The sequence below is a fragment of the Tenrec ecaudatus genome, chromosome 7 (assembly GCF_050624435.1).
Source record: "Tenrec ecaudatus isolate mTenEca1 chromosome 7, mTenEca1.hap1, whole genome shotgun sequence".
In the NCBI taxonomy this organism is placed as follows: Eukaryota; Metazoa; Chordata; class Mammalia; order Afrosoricida; family Tenrecidae; genus Tenrec; species Tenrec ecaudatus.
The window spans coordinates 2,466,782-2,491,513 of NC_134536.1; the positions used below are offsets into that span (position 1 = coordinate 2,466,782).

Here is a 24,732-nt window from a genome sequence, read left to right on the forward strand (position 1 = left end):
GCGAGCTCTGTGAGCTCTGTGGGTGCAGAGGGTGGTGTCCTGCGTGATTCTGATGACCGCCGGGAAACATGCGGTGCTCTGTGTGACAGTGCTATCTGAGGCTGGGACACATCTTCCAATGACGCCACAGCCCAGTGCTGCTTCTCAACGCAGTCCCCTGGTAACCATCCCCCTGGCAGAGGCAGGCTTTTGCGGTAGCCCACTTGTCCTCCAGAAGGGGTGCGCACAATGGGGTCTTTTGTATGGAAGAGAGAAGTGGGGGACATTAAATAATGAAATGTAGTCACATTAAATGCCACAGAACTGGCCTCTTTGTGCCCAGTGAATCCAGGCTGCAGCCCGCCCCCGTGCGCGTGACAGGACGCTGCCCTTTGGTGGCCTGGTGGGAAGCTTGCCAGGGCACGGTCACTCGGGGCTTTCGTCTGTAAGTGCGCAGACCCGGGTCACTATCCCAGGACCCCAGTGCAGATGCCGTTTCGACAGCGCAGTGGAAAGGCTCTGGGGCCAGCACCACCGGGCCCTACCCTTTGCTCCTCCGTGGGGGCCAGTAGGCTGCAGCAGGAGCACTCCCTGGACAGCTCCCACCCAACGCCCATATACACCCCACTGTTCTGCTTCTCGGCTTCCTGGGGCCCTGCCTCTGACACAGCCACGCCCTGGCAGGAGCCCGCCCGAGTGGACTCGCTGGGCGAATAGCTCCTGAACTGCACCAGTGCCATCTCAAAGGCCGTGGAAACTGCCACAACCCCTCATTCCACGTTCCCACCTAGCGTATGAAGCCCCTCATAAGTGGTGCTCAGTAAGCTGAGCCCCATGGGCCACAGTTCACTGGGGCAGCACTGCTTCTGACTCAGGGTCCCTGCCTGCTGTGGGGTGGGCTGGGATGGATTCCCGGCCTGAGTGTCTCCCACACAGCCAACCCTGCCAGCGAGGAGGCCACATGGCACAGAAGTGGTCCCTCTGTTCCACTCTAGTGTCCTAATTGTATTCCTAGTCACCCTTGTTTCCCAGCATTTTTGTTTCCCGCCTTGTGGGACTTGTGGACCCCAGGGTCATACCATGTCTGGGAGCCTACACCAGTCTGAGCACGGAGACGTGGTTTCAGCTGCCACTCTCGCCCGCAGCTGGTGACTGGGGACAGAGAACAGAGCCATTGCCGGGGTGGGACCCAAGGTCGGTGGGAGCACGCTCTCTGGTCAGGAGGTCCACAGGGGGCCACCACTGGAGGCAGACACAGAGTCCCAGTGACGGGGAGATGAAGGGCCGGAGAGAGAGGTTCTTTGTGTCTCTCTCCTGTAGAAAAGGCCACACTCGCCAGGAAGCATCACCAGGCTGCCGTGTGATGGACTGGGGGGAGGGGGAGAGGAAGGACACCACCCCTCCCTCCACTCAGGCTTCCTTAGGTTGGCATGGAATCTGACCACCACATGCTGGTGTCATTCTGGTTGGATTTCATCCTGGTCTCAAGGTTGGCACCCACCGCACACAACCATAGCTCTCGGTAGAAGTGCCCTGGACTGAGGGATGGGGTCTCTGGGCAGGGCAGTGCTGCCTTGGTTCTCCAGACCATGGGCTGGGTCATGCCCTGGTCTTTCCGTGAGGGTGTCCACACTGGGGGGCAGGGGGCTTCAAGGAGTGCGTTTGCCCCCAGATGCATTGATTTCTCCTGAAGGGGAAGGACATGGATTTATCTGAGTCATCTGTTGGTGGAGGCTTGCCTGGTGTTGCCATGCTGATCGGGTTTCAGCAGAGCCTCCAGACATGGAGAGATGAGGAACAAAGGCCTGGCGGCCACCCAGCAGCAATAGGTTCTGCATCTGACCGTAGAGAGGGCACAGGATTGGACAGCGCTGTGTCCTCGGACGAGTGTGGTCTCCTGGAGGACCATGGGAGGCGGGTGGTGTGGAGGAGGGTGGACAGACCCACACCTATGCCCTCCCCAGCCCCCCGCCCCACCAGGAGCAGTCCCAGCATTTTCAGCTTTGCTGAGAGCTGAGTGCTAACTGCTAACCCAGATTCTCCGCCTGGGCTAATTTTAGCCCAGGCATAAATTTGGCTTCCCTTAGGCCTGTCTCGGTTGTTTAAATAATTCCCGCCCTCAAGGTGCCTGAGGGACCTCCTGCAGAACATGCCTTCCCCTTTCCATTCCCCCCAACCCCCCGGGGGGGGGGATGCTGCCTGAGTCTCTGAGAGGACACTGAACTGGTGCCTCCACCCCCACCCTGGTGCTTCCTTGTGCCTCCGGAGCCTGACCCCAGACCCTGTGCTCTGGATGGGCCAGGATGAGGCTGGCCTCCATCAGAGGACTCAGTGGGCAAAGGGAAGTTTCTGTGAAGGACCCTTTCTCCTTTTGGCAGAGGAGCTTGTACTTGTCTGCCTACTTCCTGGACCCTGACGGTCTTGGTAAGCAGTTCAAACCTACCTGCCACTCTGGAGGAGAAAGACGAGGCTGTCTGCTGGTAGGGAGATTTACAGTCTCCGGAATCTCGGATGGAGTCTCAGAGCCACAACCAACTGAAGGCCATGGGATTGGTTTGATTGGCAGCATGTTAATGGGGAACTAGATCTCTGAATCATACCCCAAACCAGTCACTTCTGACTTAGGATAGCCGGCCCTCCAGGACAGACTAGAGCTGCCTTCAGAAAGGCAGGCCACCTTGTCATCTCTCACCTGGGAACGCTGGTGGGTTTAAACATGAGCCTTTTGGTTAACATCAGTCTTAACCATGGTACTGCTGGGGGGCCTTGGATTTCCTAACAGCTCATGGAAGAAGCGCCTACGGCTCCCTCTTCACAGCCCACATACAGTCAGCTCAGTTCTGAGGCTCCTCTGCCTCCCTAAGACATGCAGGGACCAGCCCTCTGGTGGAAGATCTCTCTTTAGTCTGCTGGTCTCCCCTCAGTGGACAGTCTCCCCTCAGTGGGACGGTCTCTCCTCAGTGGGATGATCTCCCTGCAGCGAGAAACTCTCCCAGACAGACACTCCTGCATTGGGGAGGCCTCCATTTGTCCAGACAGGGGTCTCTAAGTATCACAACAGAGGCCATTGAACATTCCAGGTGAGAAAAGAAGAGCCGGTCAGGTCAGAGGGCACCCCACAGATGGCTCTTAGGACACCTTCTTCTGCAGAGTTCTCCTCAGGGGTCGGGGAGGAGGCCGGCCTGAGACTCAGGCAGCGCAGAGCTGAGAAGGTGGTGGGGAGACGCGTGGGCGTGGTGGGGAGGCACATGGTGGAGAAGCGTGGTATGAGCAGCACGTGGTGAGCCACCCACAGCTGTGCTATGTGCAGAGAAGCTATTGCAGGCTCCGGTGCACGTGGCTCACACACTAACCAGAAGGCCAGGGGTTCAGGTCCCCCTGGTCGCGTCTCAGTAGGAAAGCCTGGAAGCCTACTTCCCAAAGCCTGTGGGGTCCAGTCCTCTGATACATGCCAGGTCAACTTGAGGGGCCTGGTTTCCAGGATGGTGAGAGCCTCTCCAAACCATTTCCATCCAATCAACATTGACTCACAGAGACCCTATAAGACCAAGTAGGACCAACCGCCTCTGTGAGTCCCCGAGACTGCAATTCTTTACGGGAGTAGAAAGTCCCATCCAGGCTGGTGGTCTAGAACTGCCGACCTTGCAGGGAATGCCCAGCGAGACACTGTGCCACGAGGTGCTGGGCTTGGATCTATGGGGCCCAGGCTGGGAGTACCAGCTCAGCCAGGCACGATCTTAACCCATCAGTGACTGAACTACCTGGGGTGGGAGACCCGGTGGGAGAGATGGGCAGCGAAGATGCCCATGACTTCCTAAAGCCGAGTCCATGCTTTTCCTGGGCTCAGTGTCCCCGGGACATGGCTCGTGGCTCACAGCAGGTGGCAGACAGTTCTGCAAGTGGGACTCTTCAGTGAATAATGCCCCAGAGCTCACTATGGGACACCTGAAGCCGGCCTCTGCCAATGCCACGTGCTGTGGAGTCGGCCCAAACTCACAGCCCGATCCTGCACCCGCCTCACCATCCCTGCTGTGTCTGCCGCCTGTCCCCATGGTCACAGCCACCGTGCCAGCCCATCTACTGAGGGCCTTCCTCTCTTCCACTGCCCCTCCACTTTAAAGAGCACAATGCCCTTCTCCGGGGACTGGCCTCTCCTGACAACGTGTCTAAAGTACATTAGGCCAAGTGGCTCCATCCTCGCCCCTGAGGAGTGCTCTGGCTGAATGTGCTCTGAGAAAGACTGGGTGTGGTTCTTTTTGTTGTCGGTGGAAACCAGACCATCCTTGTCTCTGCCCCCACCACTACCCCACTTCCCACATGCTGCCTGGCAGTTTGTCACTTACAAATGAATGAAGACATTGATTCCTCTTCACCTTGTCCAGGGGTTGGGCTCTCCTGCCCAGCACATGCATTAACCATGCTGTGAGGTGAGAGGACCATGTGGCTCTCACGGGACTCGTCGCAGGGACACGAGATCGTATCGGGCAGAACTGCCGACTCGTGTCATCACAGAGACTCTGGGCACCGAGGTCCCACCTAAAGCCCCCCACTTATAACAGTGAGAAGCCCCGGGAGATCCAGCCAGTTCTGTCTGTGCCATGGCCCAGGCCACCGCCCTGGGAGAATCCACTGTGGCCACATGTTGTTAATGGAACAGTGTTCCCCGCCGAACCTGAGCCTCCTTCTAGCCTCCAGCTGTCACCTTGGGCCCCATGTGGCAGAGCAGAGCCCTGCTCCATCTGGTTTCCAAGGGCTGGCCTTTTTTCTGAGGCCCTTTGGGTGGCCCCGTGTACACTTCCCGCAGCTCTGGGACCCATATTCCAGCAACATAGGGCCACCCCTCTCCAAGCAGCAGACCCTGAACTCACGTCCAGGCCGATTTCGGTAGACGGCCACTTAGTCTCCGTAAGATGTGTGTGGCTTTGTCTGACAGGACCTGGGCATGTGTGCCCTTTGTGGGCTCGCAGCACTGACAGGAGTGTTTGCTGGTGGGTCCCAGTCCCCTAACCCGGTGTGTCCTCAGAGGAGCAACTCTGTCGATTGTTCAGCTGGAAGCTGAGCTTCTTGCGCACACAGAGCTCGCCCCGGGGACTCACTGGGATTGTGGTGTTGGGGTGGTCCAGGCTGGCCAGCCAGCCCAGCTCATGGGTGTGAGTCTGGTTGCAGGGCCAGAGGCTGGCTGCTCTCTGAGGAGCTGCTGTGGGCAGCGCGGGCGCCAGCAGGACGAGCAGAGAGGAGGACAGGCCTTCCTCCAGCTGCAGCGCAATCCCCTCTGGATGTGTTTAATACAGGCTGGGGGGCGGGGGGGTTGTCGACAGCCAGCAGGCATCTTCTGAACAGCATATCAGCCCTCAGACAGTAAGGAGGAAGGACCTGCAAGTCGGTGGGTGACACTGCAGGATGGGTTCCCTGGCAGGCCCTGGAGGGGACCTGGCTATGGTGATGGGGAGGGACCGCAGGGCAACCTTAGAGGACAGGGCACCCAGCAAGGCAAGCTGGCTCTGCACGTGTCCTTGCCCAGAAGCACTTCCCGTTGTTGGGGCTGGGGGAAATCTCAGCTAAGTCTAGGGTCTCCCCGCAGCCTGCTCAGTGCGTGCGTCTCCACGGATTACCATCATGGAGACACTTAGGCCCTTGTCCCCTCGTGTGAGGAGTGGCTCTGCAGAGCCAACCTCGGCGATGAGCTGGCCGGACCCGGTGGTTCCCCCCGAATGCCCACATCCGTAACACCGCACCCCGGGACCAGCCCTTTGTCCTTCCACGGTGGCTTGATGGCCACCATGTCTGTCGCACCACTCACCACAGGAACAGACTCCCTGCAGTCGGTCTCAGGGGTCATCAAGACTATCCCCGGCCATCGCAGCCCCAAAGGTCGGAGCCGACGTGCCCCAGAGGGTGTCCCACCCGTCATCTTTGCGGGACCACTGTGCCGGTGCTCATCTTCTGCAGTTGCTCTGGGTTCAGACCACTGGCCTTTCTGTTAGCAGCCGCGCCCAGGGCCCCTCTGCAGGTGGGAAGAGCTCATGCCTTCGAGTCAAGGTGCCAGCAAAGAATATCTGGCTGCGATCCAAAAGGTCGGCACTTCAAAACCATCGGGGCTTCCTACTCCCAGAAAGAGTCACAGTCTGGGAGACCCACGGGAACATTTCTGCCCTGTTGCAGAGGGCCACTCTGAGTCGGCGTGGCCTTGATGGCAGGGAGAGAGGAGCCACCTGTGTTGGAAGAAGCGTGGCCGGAAGGCTCCTTGGAAGATAAGCTGTCGAGACATCACTTCACCTACCGTGGCCCTGTGACCAGGAGGGACCGGCCCTGGCGAGGGGCCGCCTGTTGGCTAAAGTGGAGGGTGCGGCCGGGACTAGATGGATGGACACAGAGGCTGCCACAGGGGGCTTGGACATCACCCTGATGGTGAGGGCTGTATCAGTTGTGTTCTGGGTGGGGCCAGGGGAGCCGCCTGGTGGGCAGGCCCCTTCCAACAACACCGCATTCTCTGTGAGCCTCTAGGCTCCGTGTGGTGAGGTGCCAGGCCCTCCTCCTGGGTGCAGGTGTGTGTCTGCAGGCATGTCTCTCACCCTGACAGTCCCAGCTGCGAGTCCCTCTGTGCGGACCACTGTTTATGAAATCCTCAGCCACCCAGGGGTGCTCAGGAGGGCGGGAAGGGAGCACTTTGAGGGGAGCAGCAGGGGCTGGGGGAATCAAAGCAGAAACCGCGTGTGGGGTGCAGAGCTTTAGGTGAAAACTAGCGGGGTGAAGGGAAAACTTCTCTTGCCTCCATAGAGCAAGTCGGGGGGCAGCGGGAAAGGCAGGGCCGGGTGGCTTGGGGGACAGGGGGGAACTGGAGCAAACATGTGTATGGGAGCATTTGGGCCAGAGCCCCCTCCACAGCGACACCACTTTCCCCGGAGCTGCCGTACTTACTGCTCGGCCCCGCCCTTAGAGCAGTGCCCACCTGTCCCGGTGGTTTCCAGGGCACTTCTGGTCAGCAGCCAAGCACGTCGACCAGGGTGCCCCCAGGGACACTTTGTAACAGTTTGAAAGCAGAGCCCACGGTGGTGTCGTCGTGAGTGACACACTGGGCTGCTCACTGCAAGGTCAGCAGTTTGAACCCACAGGCCACTCCTCTGGAGAAAGATGAGGCTCTCTGTTCCTGTAAAGAGTTACTGTCGTGGAGACCCACGGGGGGGGGGGCATCTACCCCGTCCTGTAGGGTCACTGAGTCGCTGTCGAGCCGACAGCATTGGTGAGCTTGGAGAGCAGAGGCTGCTGGGTCCGTTGCCCATGACGATGGCTGCTCCAAGAGGAGGCAGTGCTGGCAGGCAGCTGGTCCTGCCCCTGACTCTGGTTCTCAGCCTGGGGTGCAAAGGCCTGACGTTTTGTGGTCATGTCACTGGGGAGCTGAAGTCATGCTTGTCTTGCAGATGCTGCAGGCAGTGCAGGTGGCACGGAGCAGACCTGCAGGCAGCTGCATCGTGGCATGCGGAAGCGGAATCAGCTGGGGCGGCAGAGGGTGGGGGGGGTGGCGCTCGAAGAACTCTGGTGGCATAAGGGTTAAAGCGCTTGGCAGGTATCCGGCCAGCTGGCGGCTCAAATGCACCAGCAACTCTGGAGGGGCAGGACAGGGTAGTCGGCACATGTAAGCATTTATAGCCTCCGGACCCCTCTGGGGCATCCTGTTCTGTGCCGCAGGGCCAGCCGGAACTGTGGGTCACACCCCGCTGGACACCGTGGGTGTGCTGTGGGTTTCGGGTGCTGGTGAGAACAGGGGACAAGTCTGGCCTGGCCCCACAGGCAGGATGGTGGCTTGAAGCTCTGAGGCGTCGCCCTGGGGGCTGTGAGCAGGGCCCCCAAATGTTGTGTGACCGCATGCTTCCTATCTTGTAGGAGGAAGGCCTGGTGAAGGAAGTGGACATCTGCCACCATGTGAAGGAGGGCTTTGAGAAGGCGGACCCCTCGCAGTTCGAGCTGCTCAGAGTGCTGGGCCAGGGCTCCTACGGGAAGGTGAGTGTGCGCCTGAGCCTGGGCCAGGGCTCCTATGGGAAGGTGAGTGTGCGCCTGAGCCTCGCAGCCGGAGCGGCACACCTGGCACGTAGGACTTGGCCGGTACCTGGGTGCAGGTCCAGTCCCATCACAAGGGGGACACCTCACGCATACACACATGCACACACATGCACACATTCGTACAAAACACGTGCACACTGTGTACACATATTTACATGCACGCACACGTGTATACCCACATACATGCATGCAAACACATTTTCACAAACACACAAAACATGTGCACACATTTAAATTAATGCATGTATACATATGCACGCACACATATATAGAGTTACATATGTTTGTACACTCATACAAATACATGTTTGCACACTAACACATGCACACATTTCCACACTCATCCATAGATATACACACATGTATATACATGTACACAGACATACTACATATGAATACGGATACATATAACATATACAAGCACACAGGTGTATATACATGCATGCTTGCATACACATGCATATGCCATGGTTATACATACACATATACACTAATGTATATACACATGCAAGTCATACCTGCGTACACACTAACACGTATTTGTGTGCATGTATACACACATGTATATTCAGACATTGCACATACACGCATATTTACATATACATATACTCACACACATGAGCATGCATGTTATCTACAAGCACTTTTATGCACTTATGTGTATGCACGTATGTCTACACACATCCACACATGTACACGCACACATACATGCCACTCTCACACCCACTGCTCCCCTCTCCATCAGTATCCCTCCACTTCCTGTGGTCACTGAGATGAGCTGGCCCCTGTGCAGGCGCCCGTGGACCTGAACACTCCACCTCAGCTGCCATTTCTCAGGAAGAACGCAAAGGGGGAAAAGCACCCTCTGGCTGTGGACAGTGGGCCCCGCCTCCCCTCGGCACTTCCACGCACTGCCCACCTCTCTGAGTCCCAGTGCCCCCGCCAGCTATAAAATGAAGACACGGTCTCGTCTGGCCATTTCCTGTTCCCCTGTGGATTTCAGCCCAGAATGCCACTCCTCACAGGACTCCCCCATTAGGGCACCACGGCCACTCAGAGGCTCAGGGGCTGCCGTGGAGGGAAAGCAGGACACAGAAACGTGCAGAGCCCGACTGGGTGGCCTCAGGAAAGAGACCACGTCCGATTCTTCTTGGGGCGTCCTAATCGAGTGTGCAGCCCTCGCAGGCCTCGGAGGTGATGGAGAATGCGATGGCGAATGCGATGGCCGGGCCAGGCGCACCTTAGTCTTCGAAGGGACCCTTGCTTGTCATCGCACTGAAGAGGCCTGGAGCAGCAGATTTGCCTAAAGAAGTGCATCTCCTGACTGCCGCTTCCATGAGCTGCGGCTGTGGATCCAGGCCAGGCAAAATCCTTGACAGCTCTGATCTTCTCACCTTTATCATGACCTCACCTCTTTGTCCGGCTGTGAGGCCTTGGGGAACCCGCACTGAAGGCCACAGTCCTGGATCGTTGTCAGCAAGTGCTTCAAGCCCTCTTGCTTTCAGCACGCAAAGCCAGGTCAATCAACCTTCCTCCAATCCTGACGTCACATTCTTATAACCCAGCTTCTCTGGTTACAGCACACAGATGGAACATGTATGTTGAGAGGATACAGCCCTGACCTTTCCTGACCTTGCACGATACAGTTTCCCTTGTTCTGTACCCGCTGAATGCCTGCATACCTGCAGCACCTGGCGTTCAGGAGGAGCTTGGCAAACTGATAAACCTACACAGCTGAGGACCAGTCCGTCTCACTGCTACTCAGTCTGCCCTCACTTAGGGCCACCCCCGGGCAGTGCTGCCCAGGCCCACACTGCCCCACAATTGCCAGTCTCCGCCCAGCAGCTCTTCCCCCGGCTCAGTGTCAGCGTTCATTCCGATCCACAAGGTGCTCATTGGCGGAGTTTCAGGATCTGGTCACCAGGCCTCTCTTCCTAGTCCGTCTTCGTGTGGACGCTGCACTGAAACCTGCCTGGGCGGTCCTGCTGGTGCCGGCAGCACCAGTGGGAACGAAAACGGCAACATTGCCACTGACCATCACACGCGAGAGCCGGAAACACAGCCGAGGGCGGCGCTTCTGTGGCAACGCCGGGTCCATTTTGACATCACTCGGACAAGGGTGGGGCTGGCCACTACCCTGTGTGTAGCTGGCCCTCAGCCCAGTCTGCAGCAGGTCGGGGATGGGGGTGTCTGACTGTTCACACCTGCTGGTGGCCGCTCTCCAGCCCTGATGTGGACTCCTGAGTGGACGCTGATGCGGGGGGGGGGGGGTGCTGGTAAAGGGAGCCAGTGGCCTCCTGGGGAGTCTGAGGACCAACTCTCCTACACAGTGGGTCTCCTGATGGACCCAGGGGCCCCTCCCAGGGTGAACTGAGAGTGGGCTGGTCCTCAGTGCCCAAGGCAGTCCTACAGCCCCCCGTGTGGGGACCCCACCTTCCTGTGGTGTCTGTGCCAGTGGTGTCTCCCACACTTCCCCGGGGTCCCCTGTTGGCTCAGGCAGGAAGCGAGTATGGGGTGCCCACCCAGCACTGACACCCATTTGCCCCGGCAGGTGTTCCTGGTGAGGAAGGTGAAGGGACCCGACTCGGGGCAGCTCTACGCCATGAAGGTGCTGAAGAAAGCCACCTTAAAAGGTAGGGATCCGTCTCCAACAGCCTCCTTGGGGCGTCCACGTGGCCCTCATGTCCCTGTGTCTTGGATAGCGCGGGGAGCCCCAGCACTGTCTTGTGTGGTTCTGCTGTGGTCTCAGCATGGATCCAGGGCAGCCAGCTCCTGGAACTGCCCCACCCCAGCTCAAAGGCCGACATGCCAAGTGGGGGTGGGCCAGGACACAGCCTGAGCACCCACCACAGCACCAAGCCACACTTCTCTGGTCCACGGAGTGAACCCCCGTCCACACTGGGTGTCACACACACACACACCCTGCCCTCCCCCCCAGGAAGGTCCGAGTGCTACAGATGTCTGACGGCTTCAGCCCCGGTGGCCAGACTTCCTGCATCACACCTCAGGGTGAGCTTGAACCTCCTGCCTCTGGGTCTCCACATCATAGAGGGTCACTGGAAGCCACCTTCTTCCAGGCCACATCTTCCACCCAGCCAAATGTGCTGGTCCCACACTGACTGCCTGGCTGGGGAATCAGGTGTGCTCTTTGAGCCCCGTAGGAGAGGCCTTTAAAGAGTCTGACGAATCCTATCATCTTTCGTTCCACGTCCCCTCAGCCTCTCTAAGTCCCCTCCTGTACAAGTGTGGAGCCCAAACAGTTAACTCAAAGCTCACTGCCACGGAGTCAATTCCGATTTACAGTGGCCCTATAGGACAGGGTAGAAGCCCAGTGAATTTCTGACACTGTAAATCTCTGTGGGATCAGAAGGTCTCGTCTTCCTCCCGAGGAGCAGCCAGTGGGTTTGAACTTTTGACTTTGCAGTAAACGGCCAACTAGCAACCCACTGCACCACCAGGGCTCCTGAGCCCAGACAGAGACAGACACCCGATGCCCCGGAGGCACTGCGCTGGAAGGTCGGAGGGTGGAGCTCACATAGCATCCCTCAGAAGAATCAACTTCTGAGAAACCAGCCCCTGCACATCCCACTTGGCACACGTGGGTCTGCGTCTGCACAGTTGGCTAGGTTCAGTGTCAGACACAGACAGGAGCCTTTCCCAGCAGGCTGGAGAGAAGACCCAGGAGACCCAGGGCAGGGCAACAGAAGGCGGGTGACATCCCCAGCGAGACCACTGTTACACAAACATGAAACCAGGCCGCTTGTCCAGGCTGCGTGGGGTCTCCTGGTGGGAGGGTGGAGGGCGGTTCTTAAAAATGCAGACCCACCCTCCAATTCTCTTTCCCATCGGATCAAAACACTGGTCTGGTGGTCATAAAAGGAGGAAAAGAAATATTGAAGCTGCCCCTCAGTGCTCTTGGAACCCGGCCTAGTTTCACACAGGGGAAAAGGGGAAAAAAAATGCAGACCTCTGGCCCGATCCCTGCTGACTTCGTCATCCTTTAGGCCTCTTGGCGTTGTGGGGTGCCGTTGAGTCCATCCCGACCCACAGCGACCCCATACAGAATAGAACAAAGTATTGCCTGGTCCTGCATCGTCCTCACAATGGTTCCCATGCCTGAGCCCATTGTTGCAGCCACGGCGTCCATCCTGCTCCCCGAGGGCCTTCCTCTCCTTCGCCGCCCCTCCACGTCACCAAACACAATGTCCTTCTCCGAGGACTGGTCTCTCCCGACCACACGTCTAACGTACCTGCAACAAAGTCTCGCCATCCTTGCCTCCAGGGAGCACGCTGGCCTTGCTTCTCCTGAGACAGGTTTGCTGGGTGTCTGCCAGTCCGTGATATATTCAGTCTTGTTTGCCAGCAACATGAAAAAGGAAGCTTCAACTTTGAGTGTACACTTGTCTGAATGCATGAAAAACGACTGGCCACCCTCTCTAAAAAGCAGTCACAGGTTAGACATCAAGTTCCCATAAACTCAAGACTCAAGTTCACTGCCGTCGAGGTAGAAGCGGATAGAACTGCCCTGTGGGTTTCTGAGACTCTGACTCTTTACGGGAGTAGGAAGCCCCATCTTTACCCCTCAGGTTACCAGATGACCCAGCAATCTGGGATATAACCTATGGGGGGATCGTTATGCATTCAAAGAAGCCCTGGCAGAGGGGTGGGTTAAGTGCTGCACTGTTAACAAGGCCAGTGGTTTGGACCCACTAGCCGCTCCTCAGGAGAAAGAAGAGGCCACCTGCTTCCATCACGTTGTCCCACCAGAGAAACCCTCTGTGGCTTCTGCTTGGTCCTATGAGCTTGCAACAAGTGGGACTCTGCTGTAGTGGGGGGTGGGGGCTCTTGTACAGGAAAGCCCAGGATTGCCGCAGAGCCTGTGTAAGGAGACCGCCAATCTTGCATCCTAACTTGAGCTCAGAACAGGGGCCGGGCCCCACTCTGTCTGAGGTGGGGAGGATGCCCCGTGCCTGCTCTCACCACGGGCCCAGTGAAGTGCCCCCTCCTCTTCTGGAAATGTCGGTCAGCCCTCGTGGGGGGCCGGTTCCATCTCACTCGATCATGCTCCCCGCTCCCCTCACGCCCTTCTCCTCTCCGCAGTCAGGGACCGAGTGAGGTCGAAGATGGAAAGGGACATTCTGGCTGAAGTGAATCACCCATTCATCGTCAGACTGCACTACGGTAAGGAAGCAGGCTGGGAGGGTCCACACAGGAGGACACAGAGGGCCACCGTCCAGCAGGAAGAGGGCCCATCCCGCCTGCTGGGCACTCATCCTGCGTCACAGGCCTTCATCCCCGACCCCACGTTACCGTCCCAGAATGAGCAGCGTGCCCTGCACAACTGCCTTTAGACGGGCCATCACTGTTACCAAGGAGGCCCGGTGGGTGCTCTGGGTCACTCCCTGCTATGGGTGGGGGTCTCTGGTTCCAGCCCGCCAGCGGTGCTGAGGGAGAAAGATGCAGCCATCTGCTTCAAACCCGAGGGATTGGGGACCTTTGTCCTCCAGCCGCTGCGCGTGGAACAGAGACCAGAACCACCGTGGACTTTGCGACTCCATGGTGATCAGTGAACCAGCCGCACTGATGGGTGCCCCCGCCCAGTCCTGGGGTGCGGTGAGCACTGGGGTTCTGCCATCTTGGAGAAGACTCTCAGGGCTCCCCAAACTTGCACTGGAGGCTGGGGGTGGTTTCCGGGGGGAACTGAGGCCCGGGTCAGCGGTTTGAATCCTGGTCTCATGCCTGAGTGGCTGCACCACATTCCCTCCTTTGTCTGCCCCTGCCCATCACCTCAGAGGAGCATTCAGTGAATCCTGATGGAAGTGTTCGAATCCACCCCTGGACAAGCCTGGGGTATGCTGACCCCCCTTACTGCCTGTGGCGGGCCCCTCAAGTCATGGAGATGGTGAATGTGCACGGTGTGCAGAGAAGGGCCAAGAAGGGGCACACACACACACACACACACACACACACACACGACGTTCACTCCTTATCGCACCCCAGAACAACTCAGACTGGCTTGGAAATCACGTAGCAGATAGGTCCAGGTCCTGGTTCACCGTGTGCGGGGCCCCTGGGGAGCGAGCGGCTGTTCCTCTGGCAGGCTGGGGACCGAGTTCCTGCCGAGGTGCATCAGGAGAGAGGACTGACAGTCTGCTTGTGAAGGTCAGCCCATGGCCACCGCTGATGCTACGCCAGGCTATGCTCTTCTCCGGCATCCCTCTGCCCCTGATCAGCTGTCCATCTGGGTCTCTTGTCATCATGGGCAGCTGCCACCCTCCAACCAGCAAGAAGGCCCTCCAGCAGTGGTGGCTGTGGCTGTATGGTCAACCGCACGGACCCTGGAAGAGCTGGGAGGGAGGGAGGCTCCTCCTGCCCTGTTCCTGTCACAAACCCACTGACAGCGAGCGGCCAGAGAGCATGTTACTGAGGCTGTGAATTGTCCTGGAAGCAAACAGGCAGCGTCTCCTCTGTAATTAAGAAAGAAGGGGGTGGGGAGGGGGGAAGCAGGCCCTCTCTGGACCTGCAGGAGAGTCAGAGACTGTCAGTGTTGAAGCCTGAAAACCCACCCACAGCCCCCAAGTCCACCCCAGCTCAGTGACTGTGCTGGACGGCCCTGTCGGCTTTGCAGACGCAGACTGACCGTTGTACTCCTGAGGGGAAGCTTGTGGCTCCAACCCTGCTCTAACCATTGGGCCCCTGGGCTCTGGGTATAACATGGGCTGTGCTCTCTGATCTCTGGCCCTGGCCAGAGTGTGTCTGGTCAGCTCTGCAGACCAAAGAGTGCTCATGGCCCAGGGAGGAGCAAGGCCACTCCTGAGGCCACTTCAGCTGGCCGTCCACTCATCCCTCTGCCCTTGGGACCATACCTGTTCCTTTGGTCACATGTCCTGTCTAGCCTTCAGCCCAAGTGTCCACCTCTGTCCTTCCGCCCACATATCCAACATTGTCCACCTGCTGACCTGTCCACCTGTGTCCCTCTGCCCCTCTTTCCATGTCTGGTCTATGCCCTGCTGACCTGTGTTGGCCATCTCTCTCCCACAGCCTTTCAGACTGAGGGGAAGCTCTACCTGATCCTGGACTTCCTGCGTGGTGGGGACCTATTCACCCGGCTCTCCAAAGAGGTGGGTGTCCCCAAAGCGTTCTCTGGGACCCACGGGGACTGAGGGGTGGAGACCCTGAGTGTGCACGTGTGAGTGCGTGAGGGTTTGTCTTGAGAGGGTGTGCGTGTACAAACGTGAGTGCATTTTGAGAGTGTGTGTCGAGTGTGTATTGAGAGCGTGTGACTGCGGGTGCTTCTACTTGAGTGTGTGCATGCTTAGTGTGGATGTAACCAGGAGTGTGTGTGTGTGTGTGTGTGTGTGCGTGCGTGCGTGTGTGTGATTGCACATTGCGTGGCTGACTTTAAAGTGGCTACCGACGAATCACACTAAAAGGTTGTGAAGAATGGAGTCCCACATGCCTCAGGTTGCCGTGAAGGTGAGCACGGGTTGTGCTACAGCCTAGGCTCACGGGGACAGTATGAGAGGACAGGGCCCATCCCTTTCCCCCACCATCCAGCCAGCTTCCACGAGCCAGAGGTTTTCCTGACCACTAGCCATCCACCGTTCAGTCTCATCGCTGACCTCCCGGCTCCTTCCACAGGAAGTGTGCAGAGTCGTCCCAGTGCCCCCCGAGAGCTTCCTGCCCACTCAACACTTGAGAAGCAAGCCGGCTCCTTGGCCCCCTTCCTCCATCACTGCTCTGAGTGCTGAGCTACCAAGGGCGGGGGCAGCTTGTCTGCGGGGACAGTCCAGGCAGCAGGGCTCGCGTGCTTCTGAGGGGCCTCACCTAGTGTGGAGGAGGGGTTGCTTTCTGTCAGTGGGGTGACCCGAGACCCCACCCCTGCCTTGTGCCACCCCTGTGAGATGTTGAAAACGAGGTCCTCGTGGCCTGCAGTGTTGTCATGGCCAACGGTCTGCAGCCCAGCACCAGGCCTCTTTCGTCACAGCCTGGAAGCTCCACTGACACAGGGCTCCATCACAGCAACTCGCAGGCCTGCAGGTGCAGGGCCTCTCAAGCACGTTGTTGTTGGTTGTCTCAAAGCACTTCCCCCCGCCCCCCATGAGTCAAAGATCCAAACATTGCCTGGTCCTGCCTGCTCAGCCTCCCAAGTGTTCTTAGGTGTGTGCCCATCCATACGGCCACCGTGTCCATCCATCTCACTGAGGGCCTTCCTCTGTTCTGCCGCCCTCCACTACTTTAGCAAGCATGACGTTCTTCTCCAGGGCCTGGTCCCTTCTGACAACACGTCCAAAGTGTGTGTGACAAGGTCTCGCCACCCCTGCCTCCAGGGGGCACTCTGGCCGGACTTCTTCCAGGACAGACTTGCTCATCCCACCAGGGCACAGTATGTCCAGAACCCTGTGCTGCCAAGGTCAAAGCCTCTGTTCTTCTTCGGTCTCCCTGGCCTGTTGTCCAGGGGATGGCTTCTGGGCAGTGGCTTCCTTGGACGTTGGTTTGGGACGCAAGTCAAGTCGCACCCTTGGCAGCATCAGTCTCCTGTAGGTGACGTTGGCCCGCTTGTTTCTCTGAAGGCATGTGTTCAGCTGGGTGCTCCAGGGAAGCACTTGTGAGCACAAAGGGAAGAAATCAGCATCAGGAGGCTCGTGCATCCCAGAGCAGGAAGCCCCGTCCCTCTGGTCTGAGGCTAAGCTGGACAGTCTCTCTGCCTCGCGCACAGCGGTCTGGGGCGCCGGTCCACAGGGCAGCTCTGTGCAGCACTGGCATCTCTGAGCCCCTGGGGGTGGGGGCTTGTGTGTCCATAGGGCAGGGATGGCCTTCTGCTTCACCAGGCCAGGAGTGAGAACCTCCGGGGGTGGGGTCCTGGTCCATCTGGGGAGTTCTCTGGACACCCAGTCAGGGGGCAGGGCCCATGCCCTTTCTCTCTCTGCTCCACTGATCAGGTGATGTTCACAGAAGAGGATGTGAAGTTCTACCTGGCAGAACTGGCCTTGGCTCTGGACCACCTGCATGGGCTGGGGATCATCTACCGTGACCTGAAGCCAGAGAAGTGAGTGAGCTCGAGGCAGGGAGGGAGTGGGCTGGAGCTCTCAGAGGGCCACTTACTCCTGGCCCAAGGCCATTGCAGTAGGCAGCCTCCTGACCTAGTTACCAGATATGAAACTGGGCCAGGAGGGCGGTCTCATGCCCACCCCCCCACCCCCAACACACACACACACCCTATCCAGGGCCTCCGAGGAGAGGTAGCAAACCCCACCTCCCCACCCTGAAAGGTGCTCAGGACTGGTGGGCTGTGCTGGCTGGCCCATACAGGGATGCCTCCGCACCTGCCTCACCTGGTAGGGGCCCAATGATGCCGCGGGTTAAGCCCTGGGCTGCTCACCACAGGTTAGGAGAGGGAGGGGGCAGACTGCTCCCAAGAGAGTCATAGCCTGCAGAACCCACGGCATCAGTTCTGCCCGGCCCTGTTGGGTCGAGATTGACCGGCCCCCACCTGACGGCTATGGGTTTGTTTGGGGTTGTCTGTTCAGGCAGAGTTTAGGGTCTGTCCACACTATCCAGATGAGGCTGAATATGGGCAGGAAGCCGTCCTGCGCCCTGCACCCCCATGGCCAAGAGCTGGGGTTCCAGGTCACCTACGTGGACCTAAGACACCCCAGGGCTTCTGGATGGACCATCTGCACCAGACTGAAGCCAGGCTGCCCCAGGGCACCGGTGAGAGGAAGTGACCATGCCGGGGGCAGGGGACAACCTTGGTTTATGGGGTGGGGGGTTGCTGCAGACAGAAAGTGCTGTTCCGTGGGACACTGGATGCCCTGCCCGCCGAAGCCCAGGGGGAGCTGAGTCCCTCAGGTTTCTGCGTGGACAACCTACAGTGGTTCAGCCCTGACTCCAGCCTAGTGGGAGCCAAGAGGAGGCACCTGGGCTGCCCCATCACCTGCCCTGTAGCAGGGAGCCTCATTCTAATGGCGTCTGCCACACCCTGCCTGGTGGTCAGTGGGAGCTTGCCCATCTAGACAGAGCAGGCATCCTGGCCCACAGAGGGCTTCCAGCCCGCCGCATGGAAGCACACCCATTTGCTCTCTGCTGAAAGCCATGAGGGGCTTTGTCCTGCGCGCTGCCTGTTTCTAGGGATGGGCTGAACGCGCAGCCAGGCTGGTGTGAGAGGAGAGCACGCTGACCGCTGCCTGGCTGCCTCTCTCCCGTGCCTAGATACTAGGGCGGCCTGCCCTGCCCTGCCCACTGTGGCTCAGGGGCAGAACGGCCAAAAGGTGAGCTCCCAGCAGCCGTGCCCATTCTCGGGCCCCGGCGGGTCAGTGCATCCGTTGTCCCTCAGGAATGGGTAGCCAGGGCTTTTCCCACCCTGTCTCTGGGCTTCCCAGCCGGGCTCTGTCTGCTGGGAGTCCCGACATGGGAGTCCCAGGAGACCCTTCAGAAGGATCGAGCATGAACCTCTGAAAGCGCGCAGATGTTTTTCCTTACCCTCTGGGTCTTGGGGGGCCGGGCTATGTGTCATGGGGAGCAGCCTGGAACAGGATTCCACAGCAGACAGACAGGCACTGCCGTGGAGATGTCTTCGAGACCCTCCCTGAGGTCCCAAGGGAGGGTATGTGCTCAGGCAGAATTTGTGAGTTTCCCCCCTGCCCCCTGAACCGGAGCACACTGTGTCTGGAAGTCAGGGACAATGTCACAGCTCAGTCCTGGGGGTCCAGCTAAAGTGGCTGGGGCCCCAGGGACAAAACAGGGGCTGGTGGTCGGGAGAGGGGACATCAGGTGATCTCCACCACACGTAAAGTCCACCCTAGGGTTCCGGATGCTGAGATTCACGCCAAGCTCAGCCCCGCCACAGCCAGGCTGCCCAAGAGTAGGTGTGGGCCCAGCCTGGGGGGATGCATGGCCCTGGACCACCAGGTACCTGGTGCAGAAAACCACTTCCAGAGCCTCTGGGCTCCACAGACCCGCTGACCCAGCCTCCTCTTAGTGTTGCGCTCCACACAGGATGATCCCAATGCTTCAGACCCCTAGCTCCTGCTGGAGCAGGTCCAAGGCCCTGGATTCCCATAGAAGCCAATATGATGTCAGAAGTCCCCTGAAGCCCAAATTAGAAAGTGACCCAGATCCCCAAGGCCTCTGGGGCCCTCCGGTGACTCCACAGACCTGGCCCGCTGGCCTCCTCTAATGCGTCTTCCCTCTCACTTCCTGCAGCATCCTGCTGGATGAAGAGGGCCACATCAAGATCACAGGTGGGTGCCGCTTGACCGAGTCCCTCTGATGCCCCCCGCGCTGAGCCCACACCCCAGAGCCACCAAGACACCTAGGCGCCCTGCTGCCCGCTGCGTTACCTGTGGACATGGGCAAGCTGTGTGTCTACCATGAGTGTTTGGAGATTGTAATGTCCACAAGTAATGCCCCCAACCCCCTCCCCACACATCTCATTTCTCCCTTGGACACCTGGGCCCCTGGGGCCCCCTCCAGGCTCCCATGGCCCTCAGCCACGTGATATTTCTCCTGGGTCACAGGAAGGAAAAACAAACGGGGGGCACACAGTGACCCGGGTCAGCCTGTGAACGTCTGCTGAGCTGCCAGCATCGCCCCAGACAGGTCCACAGCACCCCTAGGAGGGTTAGGGGGATGCAAGGCACAGCCCTCTTCTACCACCAGGGACCTTTGGACCAGTACAGGTCCCTCCTTGCCAGTAGACCCCCCACTCACAGCCTGCCATCCTCATGACCCCTGCTGGCTGGCAGACCCCTTACTCACTGCTGCCAAGGGTCCATCAGAGGAGAGTCCCATGGTCTGGAACAGCCCCATTTACAGTCCCACCCCCATGAAGGTGTCGGCAGATAGGTTCCTTCTGGAAGCTGCTGGAAGAACCCGGCCCGGCTGCCCACATTCCTGGACCAGGCCCCTCCTTGTCACTTGCCCTGGTCTCATGCAAGGGAGGGACCTAGGGGTCACTCCCCATGCTGCAGGGAAATCTCTCCTTCTCATAGCCTTTAACCCATGGGGTGCTACGGAGTAAAATGGGTGTCCATGGACCCTGGCCTGGCCACCATCCTAGCCCCCTAGTACCCAGACTGCCTGGGGCTGTGGGCCGGCTACCCCTGAACCAGGCTCCGTGCCCAGAAAGCTGCCTGTTCCCCCTCCACTGGAACCTGACCCCCACTGGGAGGCCAGCCCTGGAGTCTCCGGCCCAGCATCTGGCGATGGTCCACATTGCTCCCTCGGCGGCCTGCCACCAGCCATGAGGGCAGCCTCATCCTGTGTGTCAGCGCACGGCACGCTGGGTGCTCACCGATCACTGCCCGAGCCTGTGAGCCTGTGCCGGGTTTGTGAATGCAGGCTGGCTTCCCCAGCACTCTCAGTCAGGGCACCCAGGCACACTCACTCGCTCGCCCAGGCCTGGCCTGTGGGCAAGTGTCCCCTGCCCTGACCTCCATGGCAGGGTATGGAGCCGGTACTTCCTGTTCTCCTGTCCAGATTTCGGCCTGAGCAAGGAAGCGGTGGACCATGACAGGCGGGCCTATTCCTTCTGCGGGACCATCGAGTACATGGCGCCTGAGGTGGTGAACCGGCGTGGCCACACGCAGAGCGCCGACTGGTGGTCCTTTGGTGTGCTCATGGTGAGTGGGGAGGCACCCCATCCTGGGGTACCCTCTCATTGTGGTACGGGCTCTGCCTCCCTGTGCCACTGATCGTCTCGGTTAATAGAGGAACAAATCCAGAGACTCCCATGTGTGTCAAAGAGCTTTATATCAAAGAGCAATTGTAAATTGAGAAAACATCAAATCCCAGTGCAGATCCAGTCCATAAGACGCATATGAGTCCATATGTCCAATACTAGTCCATAAATCTCCCTTTAGACTTGCGCAGCACACGCAATGATGCTGAATGCAGGAAGATCACAGGCCTGTGGGTGGAAAGTCCTGTGGATCCAGTGGTGGTGGAAGCATCTCTAGGGCTCTGGCTGCCATCAGCATGGCTTCATGTGGCTCATCCACAGGAAGACCAAGCAGAGAGAGTGTCCTGCCTCCAGGCAGGAAGAAGTTCCAGGATCCTCATGAGAAGGCCACGTCACAAGGAGGGATCAATCAAACTGTGACCTGATGGACAGGCTAGACTCCACCCCTTCATTCTTTTATCAAGTTAACATGAAATCGAGTGTAATTTCTACAGCCACAGACCAGTCACGGCAGCAAACCCCAGTCGCTGCCATCCCTGTGCATCCAGTGCTTCTGGCCCACAGGACCCCCGAGTCCCAGAAGAATCCATCTACATTTCCAGGGGAGCAGACAGCCTGGGCTTTTTGCCCACAGAGCGGCTGGTGGATTTGGACCGCCAGCCTGTTGGTGAGCAGGGAGTGCTTACACCGGGGGCCAGCGGGGTGTCTTCGTCCAGCTCGCCGAGGGAGGACCGTTTCTGTCTCTCGGATACTCGTGGAAGTCAGACTCTGACCAAGGAAGACCTAAGAAGAGTTACTGATGCATTTGGACCGTGGGGCTGGGGAAGATCACAGAGTCCCAGAAGAATGGGAGGGCCAAAAGACCAAACGCATCTGTCCTGAAGAAGTGCAAGCAGAGTGCCTCCTGGAGGCCAGGATGGGGAAGACTCAGTCTTACGTGATGCGGACATGTTGTCCGGAGAGGCCGGTCCCTGGAGAAGGTCCTCACGCTTGGTCAAGTGCAGGGGCTCCAGAAAAGAGGAAGACCCTCAGCGAGATGGATGGACTCAGCGGCTGCAGCCATGGGCTCAGGCTCAGGAATGATGGCGAGACCAGCCCAGGGCCAGGCTATGTTCTGTTCTGTCCACCTGATCTATCGGAGTCGGAACCAACTCGGTGACACCCAACACCAGCGTTTGTGAGAACATGGGACCAAAAGATTCTGGAATTTTCCATGGGCCTTTGGAAGCCTCTTCCTATACCCATTTCCTTGGCCCTGCCATTTCTGTCCTGGTTACCTGCTCTGTGGATGACGCCCCTTCTTGGGAGAACCTCTTGCCCACATGCATGTATGTCCAGTAGCACCCCTTAGGCCTCCAGCCATAGACCTGGCCCTGCACTCAGGGACGCCCCGCAGCAGAGAGGGTTTCCGACATGTAGGGAGAAGTCAGCGTGTCAAACCGAGTGTTACAGAAAAGCACAGGAAGGAGAGGGTGCTGGGCGCTGTGGCTGAGGCCGTGGGTGGTGACAGGGTGCTCCCTGTGTGCCTGTGGGCAGGCCACCTCTCAGCAGGTCACAGAGCATCAGCACATAGGCTCCAGCTGGGACTTCAGCCGGCGTGGGAGATGCCGGTGCATGCCAGTTAGATCTGGGTCCCCTGAGGCCTGATATCCCTGCCTCCAGTTCCCACAGAAGCCAAGCGCTTGTGTCTGCCGGTGCCGTGGGCTCCAGAGTGCAGAGCAGGCCCCCTGCTCCCTCTCCTCTGTGCCCTGGGGTCCTGACCAGTGCCCAGCAGTGGTGGTAATGGTGGCCCCCGGGTTTTTGAGGTTGGTGGCGTCACTCTCAGATAAGTGGGGTCCTGCCCCCAGTGAGGGTGTGGGTGCAGAACCTCCTAGCACGTGGACTGATATCACTGGACCTCCCGGCAGCTACTGAGCCAGGAAGGACGTGCCCTGGTGCATGGAGGTACGCCCCTGGCTCTGTCCCCCGCACCCTGGCACCTATCAGAGGACTAGTATCCCTCTGTGCTTGGCTCCTTAGGAGCTCTCATTGTCTGCCTCAGCTCCCAGCCGGGCGGGGGGCCCTGCCAGTGCCTGCCTTAGTGGGTCAGTTGAGTGTGGGGTCACATGAGCCCTGGAGACTCATGTCCCCGTGTCCTTTTGCTCGGCAGTTCGAGATGCTGACCGGCGCCCTGCCGTTCCAGGGGAAGGACCGGAAGGAGACCATGGCCCTCATCCTCAAGTGAGTCACTGCGCCCAGGGGTGGCCCCACCCTTCCTAGGGCCCCAAGTCCATCGACAAAGAGGGAACATGGCTTCCAGAGCCCCAGCAGATAACCCCGGGTGGTGCACCATCACGACTGGCTATAATTGTTCTGTGCATGCTCGGTCCTGTGAGCGTTGAGGGAGAATAACATCATTCTGGAAAAATGGGTCGGGTTCTATCCTGAGAGACGGGGCCAGGGCTTCTCACAGTGTGGCCGCAAGGCGGCAGCAGGGCCCCAAGACCCTCCCGGAGCTGCAGTGCCCTCCGTGTCCCAAATCTGTGACACCTCCGTGGCCGGAGGTCCACCAGAATGGCACGAGGGACAAGGGCACTGCCTGGCATGGAGTGGGAGGAGACTGTCGGGGGGGCCAGGAGCTGCAGGTTTCTGTGGGATGCTCTCCTGGTTAGAAAAGAGCCTTCCATCCAGAAAGCTGTGTGGGCAGCGGTGTTGGGATTCCAGTGGTGGGTTTCCAAAGAACACACAAACAACTCTCAGCTTAAATGTCTCAACGCACTCAATGCCAACCGCTGGAACCTGCATCAGGGAAAGCGTGTTGGTGTCCTGGGTCACTGAGAGTCAATGGGGCTCTGCTGGGGAGGGGGCGTGGGGCGGGCCACCGAGGATTGCTCTGTGGACAGACCCACCTGCCTTATGCTGACTCTGCTTCTGCATTCCAGAGCCAAGCTGGGCATGCCGCAGTTCCTCAGTGCAGAGGCTCAGAACCTGCTGAGAGCCCTCTTCAAACGGAACCCCGCCAACCGACTAGGTGAGCCCAAGCCCACGCCCACTTGCCAGCTAGGTGAGCCTTAGTCCGTGCCCACCCGCTGGCCAGGTGAACCCTGAGTCCACAGACACTTACCAGCCAGGTGAGCCCGAGCCTATGGCCACTTGGGTGCCACCAACCCTGCTGCTGGGGGCCGCGTCCAGTCAGCCCCCTCTAGCAGAAGCAGACGTGCCCCTCCTGCACCCTTGCCCTGGAATTTCAGCTGTGGCTCTAGGTTGGTGCATCTCAGGGAGGGCGGCCCTGGCCTTGCTGACCAGACACAGCGGCCTTTTCTGGGACTGGGCTTCCCGGAAGTGCCTGGGCCTGGTTGTTGCCCCTGTGGCCTCTTGGGAACAGCCGCGGAGTCTCCTCTAGGAATGAGGTGTCAGGCTTCTCGCTCAGCTCTCCCCCACTCACCAGCTCCATTTGGGCTTTCTTACCACTCACCATGCATCAGTGGAGCCTGGGGTCTGTCACATGAAGGAGACCCTGTAGCACGCTGTTGGACACCCAGGACACAGGTCTGTGTGGGCTGGTGTCAGGCTGCCTGCCACAAAGCCTGTGGTTCAAACCCACCAGCCGCACCGCAGGAACAAAAAGAGGCTGTCTGCGTCCGTGAAAACTCACAGCCACGGGAGTGGTCCTGCTTGACCTGTAGGGTCTCCCGAGTCAGAACCAACTTGGGGGCCGTGGTGTGGGTTTGGGTGTCCATGTAGAGGAAGTCTGATGAGTCACATCGCGGGTGGCGGAAGGATGACTTTGTCCCGTCTGTCCTCAAGTCGTTAGAAAATTCCCGTCACCATGTCCAGAGCACACATCCCTGACCCAGGGCACCCCACCCCAGGGGGCTCCTGGCTGTCCATCTGCCTGGGTGCAGGTCCGCTGGAACTACTGGGGTGGAAATGGGATCGGAATCGGGGATCGCCTGCACAGCCGGGCTGAGCTTTGCCTGGGGTAGTGGTGAACGCTCCCAGCTCTCCCTGTGGGGCCTCTGTGCCCTTCCCTC

The 24,732-nt window shown here is 59.0% G+C and overlaps 1 protein-coding gene and 1 non-coding gene across 2 annotated transcripts in view; both read left to right on the forward strand.

The window, feature by feature from the left end:
- RPS6KA2 (ribosomal protein S6 kinase A2) overlaps positions 1-24,732 on the forward strand; it is a 76,232-nt gene that overhangs the window by 26,922 nt on the left and 24,578 nt on the right. Inside the window, exons 2-10 of the mRNA XM_075554274.1 lie at positions 7,861-7,977; positions 10,589-10,670; positions 13,138-13,218; positions 15,079-15,158; positions 16,980-17,086; positions 19,243-19,280; positions 20,518-20,660; positions 22,869-22,939; positions 23,641-23,729. Of these exons, the coding sequence (XP_075410389.1) occupies positions 7,861-7,977; positions 10,589-10,670; positions 13,138-13,218; positions 15,079-15,158; positions 16,980-17,086; positions 19,243-19,280; positions 20,518-20,660; positions 22,869-22,939; positions 23,641-23,729 (808 nt within the window). The remainder of the gene's footprint in view (positions 1-7,860; positions 7,978-10,588; positions 10,671-13,137; positions 13,219-15,078; positions 15,159-16,979; positions 17,087-19,242; positions 19,281-20,517; positions 20,661-22,868; positions 22,940-23,640; positions 23,730-24,732) is intronic.
- On the forward strand, positions 11,862-11,980 carry LOC142454084 (small nucleolar RNA SNORA61). The gene has a single exon (XR_012785613.1). It is a non-coding gene; the product is annotated as a small nucleolar RNA SNORA61 (small nucleolar RNA).